Consider the following 20,260-nt stretch of genomic DNA (forward strand, 5'->3'; position numbering starts at 1 on the left):
TATTTTCACGACATTACATGCACCTACAGTCAATGGAAGGGACTGCAATCAGCGACCATTGGGTGATGGCACTTGCTATAGCTTCACATGTAAATCTAGGCACAAATGAAAGAGCCCTTGAGTAACATCATGGATCACAAATATAACCCGATAGCCATACCACTATTTGGTATTCACAATATCATATATAGTCCACTACAATTTTCCATATATCCAGCCCACCGACGACGCAAATGCATATGACTCTAAAAAGTCTTGAAGTTAATATTGGAAACTGTGGTTATTGTAAGAAAATTGTTTTACATTGAAGTAAGCGTTTGTGCATCCATTTCAGCAGGATTTGAGTCATCGTCAATCGCCATTCAAACATGTCACGGTCCCATAACTGGTCGAATAACGTTCCTTAACGCGTGACACTAATACTACCGGTTTGCAATTCTGCATGGTGCTCCACACAGCGTTGTGCTTCCGTAATATTTGCGACATCGGCGCGTTCGTCGGAACTTGAGGCGATGACCAAAAGGCGGCTTAACAAAGCGAAGATACGCATTATTCTTCCCGTCCTCCCCCGATTTTCCTAAGTCATTGAGCCTCAACGAGAGTAGTCCGGAGCTACAGTTACAATAACTGCTGTGTTGCATTCAGACGTTCAGGGTTTCCTATCACGCATATTCAAGAACGCTCTATGGTTTTAGATGTATCTAAGACTGAAGATTTCGGGACCATCGAAATCGAGGCATGACTTGTTATGCAGTAAAATAGTAAATCCGAGAGGAGCAAAGAAACCATCTGCCAAATATATGTTCTAATCTACTAAACTGCATCAAAGCCCATTTCCGTCCACCTCCGTTCAATCTTCTTCTGAAGCTCTGGCGGATACGAAGATCGAAAATCCACAGATCTAAAAATTCTTCCTCCATCGTATTCCATAACTAAAAGGCAGTTACATACCATTTTGCCTCCCTTAACAGAACTTCCGCGACCGTATTTCCGATATGGAGTAAGTGGAAGACCCATCACCTCGTCAAACACATATTCGTCAATACCTGGTCGGCAACGGGACGTGTATGCCCATATGACATCTGCCCAGTCATGTATGTCCACGTCGTCCCCGATCAATAAGATGCGATTAATTAGCATGGTTGCCTTAGAATTGAAGGCTATGTTGCCTATAGTTGTGCAGAGTTCATCAGGGTTCGTCTTCATCTCGGCAAGCTTCTTACTGTCAACCTGTAGTATGCACCAAGTTGCAAGGGTCTCCAGGGGGGCGACTGCGTCTTTGATTGGAAGATCATGTTGTTGCAACGCCTCCAGTAACTGGACTGACGCCATGGAAGCCGTTGTGTGCTAGAATAATATAGTCAGTATGCAGCCCTAGAGAAGAACTTGGCTTTGCAAACTTACCGATTCGTCTGTCAGCCGGCCGGGCACAGAAACGGGCAGAATGGCACCATCGCGATAGGTGATAGCATCCACGGTGAAGAGGGGCTGATTGCCAGCTTCACCCTCAAAGTGCATACCAATGTAATCCTCAAATGGGCCTTCAAGAGCCTTGTCCTTGAGAGAAAATGTGCCTTCAAGGATGATCTCGCTGTTTGCGGGTACGAGAAGATCACTCAATTCGCATTTCACCATGTCAAGTGGCTTTCCAGCGAGTGAGCTCACGTAATCTCTCTCCGAAACACCAGGGGGTATAGGAATCGATGCAGCAATGGTTGCTGCTGGTGGAGCGCCAAGAGATAAAGCCCAGGGGACCTCATCTTTTCCAAGTTTCAGCCACTGATCCCTGATCATAGAGTTGTGTTGTCCTGGAATGACGAGACATGACAAGCGTCTCTTGTCATGGACCATGCCTCGAAAGACAGACCAGTTCGTCCATGATTTATCTGGTGTCTCTAAGATATGTACTCCCCAGGTTTGAAGATATTTGCCGCCATCACCTTGATGCAGCAGCGGAACCGGTAAATTCGTGAGATCTATGTCATCTCCAAAGATTTTATTTTGCTTGCATTGGCCCGTCGAAAGAATATTTGGAGGTAAGGGGTCTCGAGTTGTAGCAAGGCGCATCTTTTCGAGGATATCCTTCCAATTTGAGTCAGGGGGAAGACCGAGGCTACGTGCAATTCGACCGTATCGGAACTTGCTGTCATTTCGAAGGCTGGCAGCGTTTCCAAACATCTTCCACAGGCCATTTCGAGTGCCTTTAACGTTGTGGAAAAGCGGCGCCTTAGCGTTGGTTTCACTAACTCTTCTCACAACCGCCCCAACTTCGAGATTGGGATCAACTTCCTGATCAATATCGGCAAGATCTCCATCTTTGCGAAGGACCTCCACAAAGCTGCGGAAGTCAAGTTGCGGGTCGCCTTGATTCGAGTTTAGTGATGCTTTGCTAGAATAAAGGCGAACCCTGATTGATGCAGGTTTTAAAGATGACAGAATCTGATGGTGGGTTAATCGGAACATGGTTGTGACAAATTATGGGAGAATACAGTTACACTATCGCTAAAACTATTGGGTATCTTTAAGGCCAGAATCGAACTTAAGGCTCTTTCTTAACAACAGAGGCCTAGTTCACGCATTACGGACCTTGAGGCATAGTTCCGGCGGACCGGAACGGAAAGCAGGAATAGATTACAACGCATTGCGGGACTCCGGAAACAGAACAGATGGCCACTCCGGGCGGGAAGGATGCTATGTTTCCGTAGAGTTGAAGGGATTGGAATAAAAGGTGTGTTTTCTTTTTGGAATAGTATTACCTGGATGAAGATTGGCAATCGAAAGTATGTGGAAAGCACTAAATTTTCCTCATTGCCTAACCCCTACACGACATTTTGTTTACCATGAAAGCAGTCTCTTTCGCCACGCGCCAGCTTCTTGGAGTGTCTTCAACAAAGGTCACGTTCTACCACCCTACACACCCCATACAAAGACCGTATGTGAGGCTGTTCTCCACAAGCCAATCGTACTTGAGCTGGGGTGGAGCACGAGACCAGGTTTACGAGAATGCTCTCCCATCTTTGGAATCAACAAGGCCGACGAGGATTGTTGTCGGGATTACAGGTGCAACAGGTGCCCCGTACGCCATCCGCATCTTAACCCTTCTTCACCACCTAGGTGTGGAGACTCATCTTATCATTAGCAAATGGGCATTAGCCACACTCAAATACGAAACATCCATGAGCGAAGCTGATATTCGAGGCCTTGCGAGTAGATCATACACAGCAAAAGATCTCTCAGCACCAATCGCTTCAGGATCCTTTCAGCATGACGGAATGATGATCGTTCCCTGTAGCATGAAAACTCTTGCTGCAGTACGATCTGGTTACTGCGATGACCTAATATCAAGAGCCGCCGATGTCACACTCAAGGAAGACCGCATACTACTCCTAGCTATTAGGGAAACACCTTTGAGTTCTATTCATCTTGAGAATATGCTTGCTCTTCGTCGTGCTAACGCCATCATCTTCCCTCCTGTTCCGGCTTTCTATACCAGGCCTGGGGGTATCGATGATATTGTCGATCAAAGTGCTGGAAGGATGTTGGATATGATGGGAATATTCACTGATGGATTTGAGCGATGGGAGGGGTTCAAGAAAGCTCAGACTGAGATGTAGCCGGGATATGAGCAAGATGTCGGTTGAACTATTTCATAAGCTGATATGAGCTTCAAGCGTCCCGAAATTAAATCGTACTACTTTCATTTGTAAGCCTTACTTATTGAAAAAGAAAACTGTGTGAATTAGCAGGCCACCCTCGTAATACCCATGGCGGGGTATCTTGCGGGCCATGATCACCTTCCATCGGCAACTCGAAGCCGAAGTTCGCGCCGAAGGAGTTCATTTCGGCCTCGAACGTGCGATCTGTCATAGGGACAAAGGCCTCTTCTCGAGGCTCATTGTTAAGCCCAATGTCTTGTGATGTCGCAGAGGGACCTGTAAATGTGGTGTTGCTTAGGAATGCAACGGTTGTAGACGGAATTGCTTCCTCAGAGGCTTCTCTCTGTGCTTTACCATACGTTTCCATAGCGTGGCAAAGTTCTCGAATCCTTTTCCCTAAATCTTTTGCGGCCGTGGACACATCTCCGTACTTCTGTGATAGATTGCGTGCTCGTACAAAGCATTCACGGATTTGGTCGTCATATCCTGGGGTCAAATACGGTAACATGGTTGAGCGATGCTTCTCAATGTAGCCCACCACTAGAAACATCAGAGCACAAATGGACGCGAGGATGTGCTGGTAGTACGGTCGCTGGTTACGGTACATGTCCGTGACATTGTCCAGTTTGAATAGTGACCCTGTGACCCTGACTGCTAATTCCATGGCCTGTGGAAGGTATAGTTTGCTCTTCTCGATATCCGACGTTGGAAAGAAATAAGGACGTAGCAGAAGGCTCTTTATCGACGCAGCTCGGTAGATCAGCAAAAACAGCCATGACGGAGGTAAGTTTGATGGTTCATCAAACCAAACCTCCATGTCAGAAAGGTCTTTGTCCCCGACGCACTTTTTCTGCCACTGTTGAATCTGGAAAACCAATAGTTCCATCACATCATCATCGATACGAGTATTTCCCCTGGCCGCGATGGATATAGGTTCGTCAAATCTGTCGCTGATGTGAATGAGCATGTATATAGCCTTTGCATATGGCATATCGTCCTATAGCATTCCAAGTTAGCGGATAAGCTCAGTGTATTTCATTGATGTTTCTAGGGATGTTGCGAAAAGCAAAACTAGGTGACTCACTATGAATGTAGGCGTGAGACTGAACGCGGCGTTGGGGAAGTTTGCAGGCAAGCCAGTCATAGCGCTCCATTGACGATCGAGTATAATTACGGAGCACATGATAGCAGAAGCCTCTCTACGTTGAGAATCGGTCTTGAGAATGTGATTCAACATGTCGCTATTGTGGAAGCCAAGTTCCATCAACATACGTCCAGCAATGCCACATAACCTTAGTGCAAGCCTTGAGAGGTCGTGGGAGAAATAATAGTAGCCCTTGATTAGATATTTTAGCATGCTATTATAAGGAATTAGCTGGCTGGGTTTGTTTACCAGTAGTAAGGCGATGGTGACTTGTTTGATACTAGTTGTAGAAGATGTAATTGCGGCATTGGCCGAGGGCATAAAGTTAGAATGAAGGACGGATGCCATCGTTGCAAGTAAAGTGCCTTTTGAGACTTGTACTACTACAGCCAGCATAAGTACCAAGATGATCAGATCATCATCGTCAGGTTTGTTGCTCTCTCCTCCCAAAGATTGGTTCGTATCACTGGAATAGCATGATTCCAGTTGGCTTCTAACTCTGTCAATGTTGACAAATGGGTGCAGTTCTCCTATGACTCTGTGATATGTATCTGCAGCATCTTTGGCTTCCTGTAGCGATAACCATGACCGGAATTGCAATAGCTGATAGCGGTCAAAATGACGCCTGGACGGCCAATGTGGTATGGGCGGCAATACAGCATCGTTACCATTTACACTTGGTAGCATGGGTTGGTGCGATGATGATGCGAGATAACCCAGTTGTCGCAAAGTGATTTGTACCAGGTTCATGCTGTAGTCTGGACTTGTAGGACCATAAAAGTAATGACTAGCATAGCTTGGAGCGGTATCTGTTTGAGTGGCATGCGGCCGTCTGTTTGACAAGCTTGTGTGGTCACCAGGTGCATGCAATGTGTGGGGTGAAGCAACTGAACCTAGGCTGTGGGTCCCATTACTTTGCGCTTCAACCATGGCCTTGACTTGTTGCAACTCGGTGCGAAGACTTGCAACAAGACTTGTAAGGTCACTGTCATTGCCGCTTCCGCATCCATTACTAGGTACATCTGGTGCCTCTGAACTATTTGGTAGAATGGCTGGAGACGGCGGACCATTGGCTGCGGCTGGTGTCAGCGGCGGCGAAAGGCTTCGATTAGACTCGTCGCTTTGGAACGCTGATGGTTGTGCCGGAGCTCTAGTAACGCTCGCTGTAGCTGTAACTGTTTCTATACCTGGAGAAACAGTTTCTTCATCGTAGAGGCATGTCCGACCCCGGTTTTCGCAGTAGTCGCATGGCTGCCGGCCGTCGCATTTGCCTTTCCGTCGTCGGCAAGCGATACATGCACGAGCAGCATACGGAGCTCGTCGTTTGCTGGTAACAGTGGGTAATGAGTTCCCTGTTCTTTTAGTGGCGCGTGAAATCATTCTGTTGCTTGGTAAGGAATGGTCAAAAGTAGAAACAGGGAAGGCGGAAAGGGAAGACGGAAAGGAAATGACTGAAAGAGAGTAGAATATGAGACTGTTCCAAAGTTTTAAATTAGTTCCGGTAAAATCGCTATTCCGAAAACCGGAACTTAAACTAGCGCTAACAAAGAAGTATGTAAAGCTAATAACGCCGGCGAATGCGGCATTAGCTGCGGCATAATTAACAACGCATAAGCCGATGTCTGGAAGACCGTCCCGCTGCCAAATCTGCCAAGTATTTAACCACGATCAATTGGTGAACCGCCAGATAGAAATTCCTGTCAACATATCGCTAGTACGACACTTTCCTTACATTTGGCGTGTTCTCTCTATCTCTCTGAATTATGTTTAATTTTGCCTGTTTTATAGCATGGCTGCTCCTGGTCTTTGCAGTTGACGCCAAGTCGCCGTCAACTTCCTCGTTAGGACCCCGAGGCCCTCCAACTGTGACCATCAAGAATGGCACCTTGAGTGGCATTTTTAATAGTCACTATGACCAGGAGTTCTTTCTCGGTATACCCTATGCGGCGCCGCCTGTAAATGACCTCCGTCTGCGCAAACCCCAGCCTGCACAACCTTGGGCCGGCATTCGGAAGTCAGAGTCATATGGAGCGCGCTGCCTTAGAAACGATATTCGACTGGCTGGATTTAGTCAAAACGTCACAGACCCGGTCAGCGAAGATTGTCTCCACATCAACATTATACGGCCAGCAACCCAGCGTTCACCACTTCCCGTGCTCGTATGGATACATGGGGGGGCATTCCAGGAGGGCAGCGCCAGCGACGGCAGGACCAATGGAACCTTTCTCGTGCAGACATCCGTGGAGATGGGAACACCAATCATTTTCGTCAGCTTCAATTATCGTCTCGGTGCTTTTGGCTTTCTGGGTGGCCTGGAAATAGAGGCGGCTGGCGTATCTAATATTGCCCTTTACGACCAACGGCAGGCTCTCCATTGGATTCAAGAAAACATCGGATATTTTGGCGGAGATGCATCACAGGTTACGATAATGGGCCAGTCAGCTGGTGCTATGTCAGTCGGATTTCATCTCCTCGCCTTCGGAGGCCGAAACGATGGTCTCTTCAATGCCGCAATCGCACAAAGTGGAGGTCCCTATACGGTACCGGTTCTCAGCCGTGAGATATCGGATCGAGAAGCCGATTTCAATATGGTACTGAACAAAACTGGTTGTTCAGACTCTAAAGACTCACTGAATTGTCTACGCGCAGCTCCCGCTGAGTTATTGCAACAAGCTGGTTCTCTCTTGACACCTTCATTTGTTGTTGATGGCGGAATAATTACAGCACCTAGCGAAGAGCTCTTACACTCGGGCCGCTTTGCTAAAGTACCTTTACTCATTGGTTCGACGAGGAATGAGGGAACATCTCTACTGCAGCAAATATTGGGTACGACGGGCTCATTTGAGACTGAGGAGCACTTCAAATCGTTCATCAAGACTTCTTGGATAAGAGGCCCAATTAATGATACAGTCGCCCAACATTGGGCGCAACTGTACGCTCAGGAAATCAATACTCCTTCGACAGCTGGTCTAGGTACTGTGAAGCCGAACCCCGGTCCAAAGTACGGCAACTATTATGGCCAGGCAACGTTGTGGCTGGGTGACATGACATTCACTGCTGGAAGGCGTTTTGCAACCCAAGCATGGGCTAGAGAAAACATGCCGAGCTATAGTTTCTTATTCGACGGTGTACCAGCAAACATGGATCCAGATACGCTTGGAGCTGCCCACTTTTCAGATGTGGCATATACGTTTAGGGACACGGAAGGCTTTGGCTGGGAGATAAACCCTTTCCCAGCCGAGCCTAACCTGAAGGAGAAACATGTCAAACTCGCCGAACTCATGAGCCGAATGTGGATCAGCTTTGCAACCAAGCGGAACCCGAACTTCCACAATGGTCAGTTACGTGTTACCTTATAGACCACCTTCAGACACCTCCTTTCCTTGAAACTAACTTATAATGTGTTTTTAGTATCCGATTTTCATACGACTTGGCCAACATATACTAATAAACGCCCCGTTAATATGGTTTTTGAGACTACTCAAAGCCATTTACAGGCTGATGACTGGCGGGCCGAAGCAATCACCATGATGTCTCTTGTGCCGGGTACTCATCCAAAGAGAGGTAATAACAATTGTTAGGGCTGTTATTGCGTTAACTACATATTAAAATGGAAATCTAAACTAGACTAAGAACTTACCCTTTATGTGTCATCTTAATTAATTAATATCTAATAAAGTACACTATCAGCAGGTTGATCAGAATTCTCTCACTCTCTCCCCTCTCTTTCACCACACATGTCGCAACCACCAAGCATGTCACAGATAAATCAAGAGGCAAATATCATTCTTGTTCTTCATGTCCTTTGAAAAGACCCAGTTTTGGGTCTTCGTTGTGCCGCAAGGACATACAGGACGCCGTACAGTTCGCTCTGGCGCCGATACCGCGACATCCCTGCTCGGTGCGATGTCACTCCGGAATTACGTAGATTATCCGATCTAGAAGAACAGAGTATTGTTCAATTCAATCTAGACCTTGGCTCGCGAGGTTTCCCCCCTGAGACTGCGTGATGTAGAAGAAATAGCTTACTGAGTGCTGGCCGGTCGCGATGCGTCACCTGTTGGCAAGTGCTAGACACGTGGATTCATTAATTACCACTCAGAACTTAGAACGCCCTTTAATTGTAGATACGACTATCGGAGAGCTAAGCGTAAAGGTCTGACCATTATCTGCAATTAGTTCTTACTTATAGAGAATATAATTGCAAAGTATGGTATTAGCTCTGCCATTACGAAACATCTGATAGATCGATATCCTAACCTTAGTCAGAGGGGGCGTGAGACGACATAAAACCCCTCGCGAGAAAAAAGGGGGCGGGAGGCATGCTTCATTAGTACAATCATTATCTTTGTTCTCCACATCGGATTGATCCCTATTAGCTTTATCGAATTTGCCTACATTATGCATGCTAGGACTGATCAAAAATCCTTGATATAGCCCGGTGTCTCCGGCGGTTAATGAGGTTTACGAATACCGAGATGTCAACAAAATCAGCATATATGGGGCCTATTATTAAGAGGGTAGACATTCGGCACAAATGTGATGCCGACCTGCGAGGCAAATTGGGAGAAGTGCTCCATTGGTCTGACGAATCGGGCTCTCCCTTTCCATTTTCACAGCCAGTGTGTCTTGTGGCTCTTTGTATTACTCCTAGAACCTCTCTTACAAAATATATAAAGGGAAATCAACATATTATCACAATCTAATAGTAAATGAATGTCTTGATACTGTTTGCCGTAGCCTAGCTAATGTAAGTATACAAAGCTTTTATTGTATTGTAGTAGAGCTAGATGCCATCTAATTGCTATATCCATTGCCTGGAAAGCCTGCAATGGCTTAGAATTGTTATCAAGAGGGGAATCCTTCAGCCTTATATCTATCGTCAAGACGCGGGCCCTTGCACAACTGTTTATGTCGTCTCGGTGTGACAGTTTAAAAACAAAAGAGAATGGGGTGGACACATACTGATTAATATTGCTTGCAGGTACCGGACACAGAATCAAGCTAGTTTAGCGAAGTACGCCTGCCTCTAAACTCTGTTGAACGCGTAGTGTTCAAGTCCTGACTTGATTTGGAAAAGCACGACTGCTTAAGAAGGAGTCCAATACGGCATAAAAACGATCTGAATATAGAGTTCATGCTATAGGTTTTATTAGTAAGGGTATGTATGTCGGGATCGACCAATTCATTACCAATACTTGACAAACTCGAGGGCGGAAATACACAAGCCATCGTTACATCATCCAATGAGAGGCCGCCTTCGCTATCCCTCTCGGTTCACGAAAGTTGGACTTATCCTTCTCTGGCCATCTTATACCGAAATCGTATGAAGATTGCCTATGCAAGCCTGCTTGCTTACCGCTTTAATATAATCATTCTACTACAAACCCACGCCTTTACTGCTTCAATCATTCTTCCAGGACCAATGCATCGAAGGGACTAAAGGTCCTTAGTCTGATTATCTGATACCACAACATTAGACCCCTGGTAAGGGCAGCAGCCGTGTGGCATTTGGGAGCCTACCAGCTTGCACGGATGAAAAGGATGTAGTTTCACGAAAATAATGCTATATCCCGTGTTAGAACATACTGTTTCGAAATTGAAAACTTTTCGTGAAAACGCTTTATGCATATACGAGTTACTATCGTTACGTGCAGCCGCCTATACGCGTATTAGTAATATTGAGTGAACAAGTAACGTGTTAGCGCAGTTTTGCTGTAGCAAACGAAAAACAGGTTTCCGGAAATCCCGGAGTCCACTAAATTCCGGGGCCTACGGGACTTGCAGCTTATATTTGTCGCTGCCGACGGGCTGTGTTGATTATCCTTGCCTTATTTATTGTGTATCATAAGCGAATGCTCCACCCAAGTGAGTGCTCAACTTATTCTTCGTGGATATTTCCGTATTCGACCTGATTTTTCGCTATTGTATTTCCGCGTAATTGGTGTCATTATGTCAGCGCCAACCTTTTATATAAGTTCAGTCTCTTGTAAGTAAAACAGAGACCTTACAATCGAGAATTGATCTTCTAGTCTTCATCCTACTACCCTACAGGTGACATTCTGAGAAGACTCGAATACCATGCACCCGTCATATTCGCTTGCTATTGCAGGCTTCTTCCTTTCAAGTGCACTTGCCAAAGACCAATGTCGATGCGTAAGTCTACTATGGCCGTCCTAATTAGGTTACTAACGACATCTTCAGACTACTGACGATTCCTGTTGGCCATCGACCAAAACCTGGACCGCTCTGAACTCCACCATTGACGGCCACCTGATTCGCTATACACCTCCAGGCGCTGTTTGCTACATATCTCATCCCAACTACGACGCCGAGGCTTGCGATTCCGTCATCAAGCAGTGGCCAGAGTCAAAGTTTCACTCTAGCGATCCGGCGAGCCTTCACAGCGAGTGGTCGAATGCTGGTTGTATTCCGGTCTACAAGAACGGAACTAGTATCTACGGCGACCCCGAGGCGGGCGAGCGAGGATGCTCAAACGACGTGCTTCCTCCTTATGTCGTGAACGCTACTACCACGGATCATGTTGTAGAAGCGCTGAGGTTCGCCGCGGTGAAGAACATCAGATTGGTCATCAAGAACACGGGACATGCTGGCGATGGAAGGTAAAGAATTTGAGTTCACACTTTGTGTAGAGAATACTTGCTAACAACGCACAGGAACTTAGGGTCAAGCAGTCTGTCGTACGTGTAGCCAGAACTAAATATTCCGAGCTGATGCTGACTTTTTGCCAGGATCTGGACTCACAACTTGAAGGGCATTGAACTGATTGAGAACTTCAACTCTACCTGTCCCAATTCGAAGGACACCCCAAGCCCACGCATGGCTGCCACTGTTGGCGCTGGCGTTCAGGATGGGGAAATGGTCGAAACATTAGCTGCCAGGAATGCTCTGGCTGTTAGCGGTACCAGTAACGTAAGTTTTCCCATTTCTAGTGAAGTTTTCATGGTGACTGACTCGTTATAGGACGTTGGAGTCGCCGGTTGGTCTACTGGAGGTGGTCACGGATTCGCTACGGGCCACTACGGACAGGGTGCAGACAACATCCTAGAGGCAGAGATTGTTACTCCATCTGGAAAAGTCGTGATTGCCAATGAATGTCAAAATGAGGACCTCTACTGGGCCATCCGCGGTGGTGGTGGGGGCACCTTTGGTGTCATCACAAGTCTCACCGTCAAAGCTTATCCTGCACCTCAAATGGTCATGGTAGCATTCGATACCAGTATCAAGAATCACACCTCAGAAGACGAGTGGTACCAGTTCATCGCAGATGCCCATGCTCTGTTCCCCGCCATGCAGGATGCAGGTATCCACGGCTACTACACGGTTGAAGGACCTCCTTCGGCCGAAGCTCTCACCTTCAGCGGCTCATTGATGATGTTTGAAGCGTCCAACAAAACCTACGAAGATGCCATCCGACCATTTGCGAAGCTGTTAAGATCTTCCTACGCAACAGTCGCCTGGTCCTTGAACAGGCTTCCTGTGAACAACTGGCAAGGTTTGCTCAAGATTTTGCCTGATATTGGATCTGTCAGCGCAGGCCATAGTATTAGAACATCCCGCCTAATCTCACGACGTACCGTCATAGGAAAAACTGACAAGTTCGCCGCCGTGTACAAGAAGATTGGACCTACCAAGAAAGCACCATCGGTATGGATGGAGGATAAACTGCATTCTCTAAGCTCTCTCACTAATAGTGTTCAGAACGGCCTGCCAAATCTCTCAATGTCCGGTACTCTCACAATCAGCCCCAAATCTGTCAACAACTCTCTTCATCCTTCCTGGCGCAACGCAACTGTCCATCTCATCACCAGTCAAGCTTGGACGGACTCAACGAACGAAACCGAGATCCGAAGCATGATCCACGATATGACATACCGCAAGCTTGGATTGCTGAGAGACCTCGACCCTGTTCAAGGTGCCTATCTCAACGAGGCAAGACATCAATCCTTTATTGAAGCATAGGGACTCTACTAACGCATGAAAACAAGGCAAGCTCGATCGAACCGGACTGGCAATCGTCATTTTGGGGACCAAACTACGCCCGCCTTCGCGAAATCAAGGAAAAATATGATCCTGATGGTCTTTTGTGGTGCCCTCGGTGTGTTGGAAGTGAGGATTGGGTGCAGCGACACGATAGTAAGCTTTGCCGAGCATTCGCCCCGTGGTAAATGTTTTACCATCCGGCGGCTTCTAAAGCCTTTTTGGGAACCTTATTTTCCATTCTGTATAGCTATTATAATAGCTATTTCTTTTAAATCTTTACTTCACTTTATAATAGCAGATAGGCATATAGATACAGATAACATATTAGCATTAAACTTCTAGTTATACCTCCTAATATATAGCAGTAGTTAAAATCTAAGTATAGGCCTACTTATGCAGTACTACCTAAAGGTAAGTAAAAAAATATTTCCTTATATAAAATGCTTAATTTTATTTATATAATACTTTATTAATGTAAGAGTATCATGGAGAGATTAAGTCGCGACCAATCAGCGAGCGGTCGCCGGAAGATCTTCGGGTAATTTACCTTAAGAGAAGTCAGACCGAGGGATCCAGGGTTGGATTCCTCAAGTTGAAGTCTTACGACGGAGTTCAATATACAATCAGATCTATCTATCATCTAATCACCCTAACTTGACCCTATCTACTTACAATTAAAAGAAAAGGTATTTTTATAAGATAATACTTATTATTTTAATAATTATATAAAATTAAATATTAAATCTTTTATTTAATTAAAACTAATTTTAATATAATTAACTCTTATTACTTATTATAAATATTATTAAAGCTATTAACTATTTTATAATTATTATATTTATTAACTATTTTAATATAAAATATATTTATATAATATTAATATATATAAGTACTAATAACCCTTTTAAAATTAAGCTACTAATTATTTAAGAAAAATAGACTTTTATATATTATATAATATTATCCTTTTTATAATAGGTATAGTTTCTAAGAGATAAACTAGTCTATATTAGGTTTATATTAGCAGATATATAGGGCATTATTAAGTAATAGTAAAGTATTATATCTCTTAATAGTAAATAGAGCGAGTTAAGTATATTTAAATAAAGAAATCTTATTAATAGCTAGTAAGCTAGGTTCTATCTAATACTAAAAGAGTATCTTATATATACTAGTCTAAGATATAAGATAATAGGTATTAGCTTATATCTATTATAGACTAAGAGTTAAGTATATCAGTCCTAGACTGTAGTGTAATTCCTTTAGTCTTAAGCTAATTAGTGTATAGGGATAAAAAGGTAGGTCTTTATAAGGACCGAGAGTTTAACGATTCAGTCCTGCGGTAATTGGTCTATAAAGGGAAGGAAAAGTAGGGGCTTATAAAAGTGAAAAGTGAGGTACGCCTGACCTCGTTATTTAGGTTATAACACTTTTAATATATATTATTTTAATATATAATTAATTAATTTATAATAATATATTTTATTTAATATAGTTAATAAGTAAGTAGACTAAATAAATAAGTAAATTAAAAATATTAACTTTATAACTTTATATAAGAGGTCTAATAGCTCAGTTAGGTAGATCCGTTAATGCAGGTAATGTAGGTCCTCTATTGTTGCAAGACTAAAGCTTACCGCTTATTCTTCTGTGTGTAGAATTTGCAGGTAAGCCCCCTTGATAGGGGCTTGTGTCTATCCCGAGGTTCTCCCGAATGTCGTGCGTTCAAACCCCATTACATTAAAACTACTTAATAGATTTTTATATTATATTTAATTTTATTATATATATTATTATATTAAATAATTAATATAATTAATTTTCTTTAATTATTACTTATAATACCTTTATTATAATTAAAAGCCTTTTTTTTAAATAAAAAAAAAATTAATATTATTTAAATAAAATTTATTATTTATTTATTAAAATATTTAATATTTTTAATAATTAATTTTAAAAAGCTATTTTTATAATTTTTTATTTATTTTTATAAATAATTAAAATATAATTAAGCCTTTAATAATATCTTTAAGGTCTTTATAATTTAAAAAGTTAAAAATATAATAACTTTTATAGAAAATATTAAAATTTATAATTATATATTAAGCTTTAAGAAAATATTTTTTAAATTTAAAAAAGTAAATTTAACTCTTTTAAAATATTTTTAAATATTATTTTTTATATTAAAAGCTTTATAAATAATATAAATAAATAAAAAAAAATATTTAAATATAAATTATAAAATATTTTATTAAATATTTTATTTATTAATTATATACCTTTTTAAATAGCTTAATATATTTTATATTAGTAAATTAAAATAAATAAAATATATTAATAAATATATAAAATATAATAATAATTATTTCTTTATAATATTTTTTAAATTTAATAAAATAATAGCTCTTATAATAATTAGGAATTAAAAAGTAATAATAACTATTTATTTATTTAAAAATAAATTAATTAAAATAAATTATTTTCTTTTAAATATATATATATATTTTTATATTCCCTATCTTATTCTCTTCCTTTTTCCTTTCCTCATTCTCTTACTTAAGTTAACTCTCTTTTATCCCCCTTTACCCTTCCTTCTGCACCTTTCACTTTACAATTTATATCTGATACTGCAGTAATACAAATAGCAAGCGTCGCTATCTTATTGCGGTTTACCCCATATGCCTGGCGTCGCTAAAGAGGCTGTCGTGGTAAGTTTAGTCACACTCCACACTGCGAATCATTTCCTGGATCATGCTCGCTTGCTGACGGTGCACGATCTTGCAGCCCATTGAGGCCGTGCTTTTCGGCGTAGCATCCTTCCTTGTTCTTGCCCGATTAACTCTTCGAACTGTTCGTCAACGTCAGAGCCTCACCGTCAGTGACTGGTTTCTTATCGCATCATGGTTCGATGCTGCCGCACTCTTCGGAACCGATACGGCTTCATACAACTTGGGAGGAATGGATGAATACGATCCGGAAGCACCACCGCGAAGCATCGAAGACCAGGTCGCTTTAGCCAAGATCTCGTTTGCTGGGAACTACTTCTATGATACTGGAATCTATCTACCGAAGCTGGCGTTGCTGGCACTTTACTTCAAGCTCATTCCGCAGACACTTCCAATGCTGCGCAAGGCGCTCTATGCCAGTACTGCATTGACTGGAACGTTCATGGTAACAACCTGTTTCCTAGATACCTTCTGGTGCGGTGCCAATGTCGCAGTTAATTGGGATCCAGAAGGGGGCTGCAGCACGTTCGAATCGAAGACGGTTTTTCGCATCGACTGGGGAATGAACCTTGTTTCAGACATCTTGGGTATATTCTGTGTGCCGCCTCTATCATACTACACTAACTTCAGATCGCAGTATTCCTTCTACCTTTTCCTCTTCTTTTCGGTCTTCAACTTAGTCGGCGCTACATGGTCGGTCTTATTGCCATATTTGCGTCGGGAATCATCACAGTAGGAGCAAGCATTGGCAGATTTATCACCATCGATACAATCCACGCATGGACAAATGTTTGTGAGTTTTGGCCCCATTGTTTACCAACTCAGAGACCACAGTTACTAACATGTTGCGCCCAGATGTGTTGTCAATGACTGAGCTTGCGGCTGCGATTGTCGTGGTATCTCTTCCAGCATTGAAGTCCCTCCTCCACGGCTTCGGCCTTCGCTCGACAAAACAAGGAACAACGCAAACAGGTTCTGGGTATCACAAGCACTCAGCAACAGTTACCTCATCAAGCCACTTCAACATGCTTTCCAGTGGCCGAGACCGTAATGCTGAACCCTATGGGACCACTGCTCGCGTGGCAGCCATCCCTGAGGAAGACTCGGGAAGTGAAGTGGAGCTGACGAACCTTCAAGGGATCTACAAGTCGGCCCGCGTAAGCGTTACTTACCAACGGCGGGACGATGGTGATTGGCTGGGGACAGAGAGACAAGTAGGGCCGGGAACGAAATGATAGCACCTTTTCAGGATAATGCCTGTTGCTGTCTGTCAGAGGCAGGGGTTAACGGAAGACAACGGTTGATCGGGGAATTACCTAAATAAGAGATCATTCTTCAAAATGTACAGTATTAGTCTCGCATTGGACACATCTTTTTTACCGCGTGTTTCATTTGTCCCCCTCTCATAGAAGCGTTTGTAGTTCATTTCGTAACCAACAGCACATCCTTATTTTTTCAAAGTGGCACAGAAACCCAAAGGAAGAATAATCTCCGCAAACGAGGTGTCCATACAGTATACATACCTCACCATTGGTGTAAAAATGAATCTTTGCCTCTCTCTTGCATTACTGTACATGCTCCAGCCCAACCAACACATGCAACGTCTCGATTACTCTCCGTCAACTATGTATCAGGATGTTCTGCAGGGCTTATTCTCGGCTTATCGGTTCCAACGGACACGAAGCCGTAAGCCAATTATGTCGCTTTATTCCACTGTTGGTCAAGGGTCTCCCATGCTAGCCGGGAATAAACCCAACTCTGTCTTCATGGATGCAGAAAACCCGTTACAACGACTAATTTCTTCCTCTTGTTTTCCCTGGTACGACCGTTGTTGATTGGTGTTGGTGGCTCCGGTCCGACTCTGCGCCACACATCTGCAGCGGATAATATCACGCCACATCCTCTCAAGGGCCTCCTTGTCTCACATTAATGCGCTGTTAATGACAGTTTGACTTTTCACCCGCAACCGAGGTGGGTTCTTCTTTTCTTCAATGTTGTCAAACGCCGCAAACGTCTTTGAAGCTCGACTTTAATATGCATAGTTCTCCAAGCTCTTCCCTTTTCACTGTCTGATTTACGCGACTGTCAGCATTCAATATGGCGTTCTTTATTGATGGAAAGGACTGTATGGTAAGCTCTCTCGCTCGTTCGCAATGGCCTTCTGTTTCTGGTTTATGCTTACATCCTTTTAGATTTCGGAATGGATCCTTCTTGCAGTATCGTACCTCTTCGTTGGCCTCCGAATCTATGCCCGTCTGTTCCGTGCTCGCCAGAAACTCGATGCTTCAGATTGGCTTCTGGTCGTCTCAGCTTTCAATGCTCTAGCTCTCATTATCTGCGATACACTCACGTACCAGATGGGTGTCTTGGATGAATACGAAACCTCAGTCAAGCTCTCCAAGGTATGGTGGCCAAGACACAACAACGACATGGGCGCAACTAACACAGATGCTCAGATCTCTTTCGCGTCGAACTACTTCTACGATTTCGGGATGGGGTTTCCTAAACTGAGTATGTTGGCCTTCTATTGGGCATACTTCCTGCCCTCCAATGGTGTTAGCTCTGCCATGCGAAAAACTCTATACGGCATCACTGCATTTGTCTGTATATCATACCTTGTCATTCTTTTTGACGATACCTTCTTCTGCGGAAAGGATGTTTCTGTTCAGTGGTCTCAAGAAGAGGGAGCATGCAGTGTTTTCTATGCACCTGAGCCCTTCATTCTTAACTTCACCCTGAACCTGGCTTGCTATTTTGCTGGTAGGTGATACTCAGTATTTCGACAAAATCTGTACATGCTGACAATTGTTCCGCAGTATACGCGCTTCCCCTTATCCTACTCGTTCAAGGCGTTCTCAAGACCTCCACTGGTGTTATGGTTACATTTGTACTTGGAGCTCTGACGATCTGTACCACAATGGTTCGGTTCATTACCCTGAAGGTCGGCACTGGACAGGAAAACCTTGTCTGTAAGTTAACAATTTCCAGAACATGATATTTCAAAATAACCTAATGTCTAACATTTTCTTTTAGACCCACTCAGCATGCTCGAGATGGCGCTTGCCATTACAGTTGTTGCCCTTCCTGGGTTGAGGCCACTCGTTAGCCGTCCTGTGAAGCATGAGACTGCTAATGAAAGTTTTTATGTTAAGAACTAAAGCTGAATGGTAGCCGTGTAGTTTTTGAATCATTGATGGTTTCTAAAATGGTAGTTTAAAATTGAGATCATGTTATGTACTATCAGCTTAAGACTGTACTCTTTACTTGTCGGACCGGAATATTAACAGGCCAGGATCTATTGACTCTAGAAATGTCATTGCAGCTCTTGACTCTTATGTCACTAACCGCAAGTCTGTTACTCTTGACCTAATGTATTACAAAATTATTTACAAACTTAATCCATAGCTAGCTGTTACTGCCAGAACGTTACAACCAATGTGTACCACTCCTGGGTTTCCCGCCAGTATTCGCTTTACTTCCTACTTTAGATTTCCTCCCAGGGCTACCTTGGCTCCTTCTGACATAGCCTCCGTAACCTGTTTGCTCACTACCATTGCTACGTACACCTCCTCTTTATTTATTATAGTTGCTTGCTGGTCTTGAGAATTATTCCTCGCCGATTTCATACTCAGTTCTGGGACGATACGTATGTATAGTGGATGTACGTATTCAACCTACTGGAGTGGATTCATGTCTGCCTCCTATGTCCTTCACCTTTTTCTTGGAGTAGCGAGAACTTTCAAAGACATATTCCACGTAATAGTCTGTTTCAGATGTGATTCAAGATGGAAACCTTATTATCAGGGTCTGTTTCAGCACTTCAAATCTGAAGTATTCCATCGCCTACGTAGCGTACCATTTGGACTTGCATGCTAGATTCGAGAGAGCTATTCCGTATCTAGTAAGCAAGTCATCACATCTGTGAACCGGTTTCCATCCTGGTCCACCAGCAACGTCTGAGCCATTAGTTAATGCAACTAAAGGACTTGCTGGAAGTGCCACTCATGACAAACGGACTGCTCCTGGTATAGACTTCTTAGTCGATGCACTTCTCGATTTGTTTGACAACGTTGTAACAATGTGTCAAGTGATGCTTTAGACATGTGATAAGTATCTTAATGCAAAGGACGTAAGGAACGAACATTAACCAAGTGAAGGGTTCAAAGTCGTTATTAAAAAACTTACATATAGATATTATGCTGCAGTATTCATGTTGTCAAAAATGGCAAGAAATGATTGTGTCAGTATTGAAATATAAATAAACCCTTCTGAATCGATGTATGACTCCTGCCGCTGCAGGTATAATTTACTGAACACACTTAACAACTAGAGAATCAATCTATGCAATTGCTCAACGGATAGAACAGTCTACCAGAAATTTACATAGAAGCCGAGCGCATAAGTCATACAGTTCCAAAGCTCACCTACATGCATCTTCACATGGCCGAAGCGAGGTCTTCTCAGAGCAGATCAAAAGGTAGGCCCAATTACATCTGGATGCTATGCGCATTGAGTCACAAAGTCTCTTTCTACACGGAAACTAAGGACAAAAAATACAGTCGAATGATGCACTGAGTCGTCTGTGATAAAAAAAACATCGTGGTCACCGGTAGATGTTAGTTTATGCTTATTCATTCATAAATAAACCGCGACAAGTACTCCGTACCCCACATTAGTTCCGTCATGGTCTAAATATATAATAGCAAGACTGCCTCTTCAACATCGTCCAA

General features: G+C 43.3%; 7 protein-coding genes across 7 annotated transcripts; 5 read left to right on the top strand and 2 right to left on the bottom strand.

Annotated features, from left to right (window-relative positions):
- Positions 1-641: 641 nt before the first annotated feature.
- On the bottom strand, positions 642-2,463 carry FGSG_06434 (uncharacterized protein; the record flags this gene model as incomplete). Its single annotated transcript, XM_011327730.1, has 3 exons — positions 642-659; positions 952-1,347; positions 1,405-2,463. The coding sequence occupies 3 exons, from the start codon at positions 2,461-2,463 to the stop codon at positions 642-644; spliced, it is 1,473 nt and encodes a 490-aa protein (XP_011326032.1).
- A 297-nt stretch (positions 2,464-2,760) lies between these two features.
- Positions 2,761-3,614, top strand: FGSG_06435 (phenylacrylic acid decarboxylase; the record flags this gene model as incomplete). The annotated part of the gene is made up of 2 exons (XM_011327731.1): positions 2,761-2,780; positions 2,957-3,614. 2 exons carry the CDS (start codon positions 2,761-2,763, stop codon positions 3,612-3,614), a joined length of 678 nt encoding a protein of 225 aa, XP_011326033.1.
- A 100-nt stretch (positions 3,615-3,714) lies between these two features.
- Positions 3,715-6,180, bottom strand: FGSG_06436 (uncharacterized protein; the record flags this gene model as incomplete). Its single annotated transcript, XM_011327732.1, has 3 exons — positions 3,715-4,653; positions 4,741-4,992; positions 5,050-6,180. 3 exons carry the CDS (start codon positions 6,178-6,180, stop codon positions 3,715-3,717), a joined length of 2,322 nt encoding a protein of 773 aa, XP_011326034.1.
- Positions 6,181-6,563: 383 nt separating this feature from the next.
- FGSG_06437 (Lipase 2) lies at positions 6,564-8,327 on the top strand (the record flags this gene model as incomplete). The annotated part of the gene is made up of 1 exon (XM_011327733.1): positions 6,564-8,327. The coding sequence occupies one exon, from the start codon at positions 6,564-6,566 to the stop codon at positions 8,157-8,159; it is 1,596 nt and encodes a 531-aa protein (XP_011326035.1). The 3' UTR covers positions 8,160-8,327.
- A 2,554-nt stretch (positions 8,328-10,881) lies between these two features.
- On the top strand, positions 10,882-14,679 carry FGSG_06438 (uncharacterized protein; the record flags this gene model as incomplete). Its single annotated transcript, XM_011327734.1, has 16 exons — positions 10,882-10,956; positions 11,005-11,423; positions 11,478-11,501; positions 11,553-11,733; positions 11,785-12,736; positions 12,784-12,957; positions 13,190-13,215; positions 13,284-13,342; positions 13,486-13,490; positions 13,929-13,931; positions 14,093-14,102; positions 14,198-14,201; positions 14,300-14,306; positions 14,376-14,407; positions 14,463-14,471; positions 14,668-14,679. The coding sequence occupies 16 exons, from the start codon at positions 10,882-10,884 to the stop codon at positions 14,677-14,679; spliced, it is 1,992 nt and encodes a 663-aa protein (XP_011326036.1).
- Positions 14,680-15,482: 803 nt separating this feature from the next.
- Positions 15,483-16,765, top strand: FGSG_06439 (uncharacterized protein; the record flags this gene model as incomplete). The annotated part of the gene is made up of 4 exons (XM_011327735.1): positions 15,483-15,512; positions 15,589-16,117; positions 16,168-16,323; positions 16,386-16,765. The coding sequence occupies 4 exons, from the start codon at positions 15,483-15,485 to the stop codon at positions 16,763-16,765; spliced, it is 1,095 nt and encodes a 364-aa protein (XP_011326037.1).
- Positions 16,766-17,627: 862 nt separating this feature from the next.
- On the top strand, positions 17,628-18,688 carry FGSG_06440 (uncharacterized protein; the record flags this gene model as incomplete). The annotated part of the gene is made up of 4 exons (XM_011327736.1): positions 17,628-17,660; positions 17,723-18,290; positions 18,347-18,499; positions 18,564-18,688. 4 exons carry the CDS (start codon positions 17,628-17,630, stop codon positions 18,686-18,688), a joined length of 879 nt encoding a protein of 292 aa, XP_011326038.1.
- Between the last annotated feature and the right edge of the window lie 1,572 nt (positions 18,689-20,260).

The sequence above is a fragment of the Fusarium graminearum genome, chromosome 4, assembly GCF_000240135.3.
Source record: "Fusarium graminearum PH-1 chromosome 4, whole genome shotgun sequence".
Classification (NCBI taxonomy): Eukaryota; Fungi; Ascomycota; class Sordariomycetes; order Hypocreales; family Nectriaceae; genus Fusarium; species Fusarium graminearum.